Consider the following 5,068-nt stretch of genomic DNA (forward strand, 5'->3'; position numbering starts at 1 on the left):
AACACTTTAGGACTTATTTTGAAACAAACACACACACTCTCTCTCTCTCTCTCTCTCTCTCTCTCTCTCTCTCTCTCTCTCTCACACACACACACACACACACACACACACACACAAAATTGGGAATCAGTTTCCATAATCCCCCTGTGACAGAAGATTGACTGACACACTCTCATTCTCTCTCTCTCTCCCTCCCTCCCTTCCCCCCCATTCTTCCCCCCTCTCTCCCTCCCACAAGCTTTGTTTCTGGAGGAATTATTCGCACACGTTCCTGTGTGTCCATTCCTAAAGCCACATCCCTGCTCTTTCNTCCCCCCTATTCTTCCCCCCTCTCTCCCTCCCACAAGCTTTGTTTCTGGAGGAATTATTCGCACACGTTCCTGTGTGTCCATTCCTAAAGCCACATCCCTGCTCTTTCTTGGGCCTCACACACAGAGGTACTTCTCCTTTTCCCCACCCCTTTCATGGTCCAATTCAGAGTTTATATAAAAAAGTCTCTGCATCCAAGATGATTATCAAACACTTTGCAGCTGGACCTGGAGGTCTCTGTGTAGTATCCTCCAGCCTGTGATGCTCCAAGCTTCATCTCTGCACAAAACTCTCGTCAGGAGAAATGGGGGGAAAATCCCCCAGTTTGTCTGGCCTCAATTTTCAAAGGTTCTCAAGACCCTGAAAATCCATTCCACTGATTCTGACCATTTTACCTGGAGGGAGAGGGAAGACAGTGGAAATAGGGAACAAAGGGGGGCATGAGGTGGATTTTGGGGGTGAGGGAGGGGAAGGGAGAGGATCTTTATTCTGTTTACAGAAAGATTTGTTTTTATAAAACAAAAAGTGATTTCTCTCCCCACCCCCTAATCCTCACCCCAACAGTTCTATTCTGAAAAAGAAGGAAAAATAGTTAAATCAGGAAATTCTTCATTGTTATAGGTGTTACCCTGGTCTCCCAACATAGACAGCATCTCCTAAAGAGAAAAAAGAATAAAATTAGACATTAAAATTCAGTCCTTTACATCCATCAAACACCTCTTTCTTCTGACAATTTGTGTTTAACAGAGCCCCCTCCTCCTCCTCCTGCTCCTCTATGTCCCCTGGTTCCAACCCCTCTATTCACTCTGCACAGACCTCTGGATAGTTAGGATTAATGCTACACTTGTCTAAACCTGCTTTGATTTGCTCCTGTTGGGTGGTATGTGTCCTCAACAACCCTGAGACAGACCAGCTTCCTCTTCCTCAGAGCCACACCCTGTCCCCCTCACCCTACATGCTGCTGGAGCCTAGGATGACAGGGTCCAGGGCTACCTTCCTGCTCAAGTCATCACTCCCCCTCACTCCAGTTTAGCCCAATTCTTTCTTGCCTGATTCTCTCTGGCCCCTTTACCCTGTGGTTTCTTTCCTGCCTCCTCCAAGTTCCTCACCTGGAAGACTTCAGGCTGGCTGGGCTGCTGTGGTGGTGGCTGCACATGCTGCTCCCCAGAGCCGGACCGGTGGTGGGTCTGCTGCCCCTGTGGCCACTGTGGCCACACACTCACTCCTTCTGCTGTGCGGGCCTGAAACTGCCCTGAGGGCTGTCCGGCTTCAGTGGCTGCGGAGAGATGCCACCCTTTGGTAAACTGGGTTGGTGCCAATATTCCCCCCACAGAGGCAATGGGTAACCCCCCCAAAAGAACTTAGTCAGTGCTTTGTTAGAGATGTAATCCTTTTGCCTAATAAAATTTGCCCTCAGATATTAGAACACATTAAACTTTCTCCACCCGAACAGGTTCTATATTAATATTAGGGAACTGGCATCTATATAACACTTTAAGGTTTTTATAGTGTTTTATTTATATATGATTTTGTTTGATCCTATGGTGGGGGGGAGGCAGCACTATACATATGATGAGCCCTGTTTTTCAGATAAGGAAATTGAAGGTGAGAAAATTTAAGTGATTTAGTATAATCACACAATTATTAGGGACAAGTGAATAAGCATTTGTGTAACAGCACCTACTATGCATCAGGCACTATACTAAGTGCTTTATAGCTATAATCTCAGTTGATCCTCACAACAACTCTGAGAGGTAGGTGATATTATCAGACCCATTTGCAGATGAGGAAAGAGGCAAACAAAGGTTTGGGGAACTTGCCCAGGATCACACAGCTAATAGTGTCTGTAGCTGAATCTGAACTAAGATCTTCTCTGACTCTGTACCCCCTGCACTCCCTAACTGCCTAACAGGATTTAAACCTAAGCCTCTGCCCTCTCACTTCACCCAGGGCTCCTTCCATGATATTTTGCTGCCTCTCAGTTGGGCTATCACCCCTCCAAAGACAGGATGTGAGTACCCTCTCCCTCCATGCTGAGTCCAGCATCTCCTCAGCAGAACTCCCTTGTGACCTTCCCTATCCTCCAGGGACTCACCAAAGCTAGAGGCCCGACTGGTGAGGCTGGGGTAGGCAGCAGCACCCGACGATGCACTGGGGGTCCCTGCCAGAGACATGGGGCTGAAGGAAGATGGCGTCTGGAAGTTGCTGACAGCAAACTGAGGGGACCGGGTCTTGGATGCTGGTGGGGGGGCCACCTGCTACACAGACAGGCCATGAGCAAAGTAGAGGAGAAGCATCACTAAAAACCTCCTCCTTCTTCCAAAGCTGACTCAGGAAAGAGAAATGTTCCCCTACCCCAACACTGCCAGTTCAGAACTTAGCTCCCTCCCATAACTCTACCTAAACAGTACAAGGCAAAAAAAAGTCATCATGTGGGGAAGAAATGGGGTGAAATCTATACCTGGGCAACGAAGCCAGGACGGGTGCTGGGGTTCCAGGCAGGAGCTGTGCCCTGTGTAGGGTTGGAGTGGCGGGAGATCTGGGCCAGCATTTGCCCTGCAGAAGCTGGTGGCTGAACAATGGTCCCAGGAGGAACCAGGCTGCTGTTTCTAGAAGAGAATAAGATAGCAGGAAGATGGAATGGTAAAGAAACCTGGGAAATAAAGTACATTTCATCACCTTGGGCCTCTCCTTTGTGCTAGAAATAACCTGACATTAGAATTTAGAAAAGAGACAGACAGACCACATAAGATATGCACAAAGGACTCTTGAGCACAGTGAGAAGGCAGAAGTAACAACAGCACAAGGGGCTAGGCCTTGTGTTGGGACAATTAAAACTCCCTTGTTTTGCTGAGTCTGATAGAAAAGGTGGGGACAAGGAAATCTGGTTTTTTAAGTAGAATCATCAATAATACCTCCTTCCAGGCTCTGAACCGCAATCCCAATACCTCCCCTGCCCCAGAAGACTAGTGGCACATACCAAGAGAGCTCACCTGAAGTTCTCTGCTGATCTGGGGACTGGTGGGAATGTATTTCCCTGGGAGAACAGCTGCTGGCTAGCTGGGACAGTGCTGCTAGTGATGCCTTTATTCTGATCTGTAAAGAAAAGGAAGGGGCACAGAGTAAGGTGACAGTCCAGGGACCTGTACTGGCAAGTTCAAAATATCCTCCAAAGTCACAAGAGGGGGATGAATAAAAAGACTGCAAATGCCTAGATCTGGATCCACCAAGAGTTCAAGCTGTATGGGGTTAAGTAGCACAGTAGAGAGAGTGTCAGGCCTGGTGTTAGGAGAACTTAGGTTTAAATCTGGCCTCAGACACTTCCTGGCTGTGTAACCCTGGGTAAGTCACTTAACCCTGCATTGATCAGCCCTTGCCCTTCTGCCCTGGAATTGTTACTAGGAAAGTAAGGATTTCTTTAAAAAAAAAAAATTCAAGTTGGAATCTTGATGGGGAGAAGGAAGGGGTAGGGGTTGGGGTGGAGAACAGCCTAAGTTTTTATTCTAGATGAAGCACTGGGTCAGTTGACAGAAATTCAGCTGAAACAGCTCCTGTCCACAAGTGTTTTATAGTTCACTGGAGAAAATGATATGTAAAGAGATAACAGAAAGCAATTAACAACTAAGATAAGGACTAGGCCTATGATTTCATTGGTAGAAAGAACCTTAACCAGTGCCAGCCAGTAGAGTCTTAAGAGAACTGCCTAAAGTTGTGAGTCATTCAGCGACCGCCCAGTCTGAAGCTGGTGATGGGTCAGAGATGATTCACCAAAGTTGAACCCAGATTTTCCTTTATGCACTATGCCATCTGGGCTTCCAATGGGGGAAGATGTAAGGATGAGATTTGTGCAAGGGAGATGGGACCAAAGGAGCCAGAGAAGGCAGTTGCTGATAGTTGAGACAGAGAGAATTCTGGGGATTCTCTCCGAGGAAGAGGAGAGAAGAAGAGAGAAGATAAGAGAGAAGAGGTCTTCCATCGGAGGATGGGGAAGAGGGAGGAGGCGGACATCCCAGCTTGGATCCAGTCCTGAGGGTTTCCTGAGGAATCTTTCCTTTGGAAATTGAAACCCTGATTCCCTGATCAAAGCCATTCCTTTGCATCTCACCCATCAAGACTTCAACCATCAAGTCAGCTAAGTTTGGACTCCATTTTGGAAGCAATCTCTTACTCTCCTTCACCCATTACCCAACCTTGCTGAGAGACCCTTTTCAGTCAAAACTTACAATTATAGAAAAGGATAGAAACAGAAAAATAGAAATAGAAATAGAAGGAGAAGGAGTGAGGGGAGAAGCTTAGGAGTGGGAACCACTAAGGTTCCCACCTAAGTGATGGACCCCATAGGAATAGCGAAGAGGGGACCCCAAAATCCCTCTGCCCTTTCCCCTTTCCCCAATCCCTGATTTGCAAATAATAAAAAGCCATTCAACAGTCAAATAGCATTCCAGAGTGCCTGAGAGACAACAAGGGAGAGGGGAACCACAGCTTGGTCTGGCTGCCTCCATCTTGAAGCTAGACCACCCTTTATGAAATTAACTGATTAGGGAGAGGTTTGTGTGAATGCCGTCCTTATTCAGAATTGGATTGGGGTACCACATACCTACTTTTATAGGGAACCCTTGCCCCCAACTCGTGTGGGTTGGCACAACCATAGAGGTCACCCAGTTTTGGGGTGACACCCCCTTAAAATCTCCCTGGGGAGTGCTGGGAGAGACACTCACCACATAGACTCTCTCTCTACTATTCCATCAAACATCAGTTA

The 5,068-nt window shown here is 47.2% G+C and overlaps 1 protein-coding gene across 1 annotated transcript; it reads right to left on the reverse strand.

Moving 5' to 3' along the window:
* Positions 1-337: 337 nt before the first annotated feature.
* Positions 338-3,405, reverse strand: LOC123255026 (aryl hydrocarbon receptor nuclear translocator-like; the record flags this gene model as incomplete). Its single annotated transcript, XM_044683896.1, has 5 exons — positions 338-965; positions 1,419-1,585; positions 2,405-2,564; positions 2,771-2,918; positions 3,303-3,405. Coding segments are annotated over 5 exons (668 nt in total), but the record flags the coding sequence as incomplete, so codon positions are not given.
* Positions 3,406-5,068: the final 1,663 nt, after the last annotated feature.

Source organism: Gracilinanus agilis, unplaced genomic scaffold (assembly GCF_016433145.1).
Source record: "Gracilinanus agilis isolate LMUSP501 unplaced genomic scaffold, AgileGrace unplaced_scaffold37848, whole genome shotgun sequence".
NCBI classification, from domain to species: domain Eukaryota; kingdom Metazoa; phylum Chordata; class Mammalia; order Didelphimorphia; family Didelphidae; genus Gracilinanus; species Gracilinanus agilis.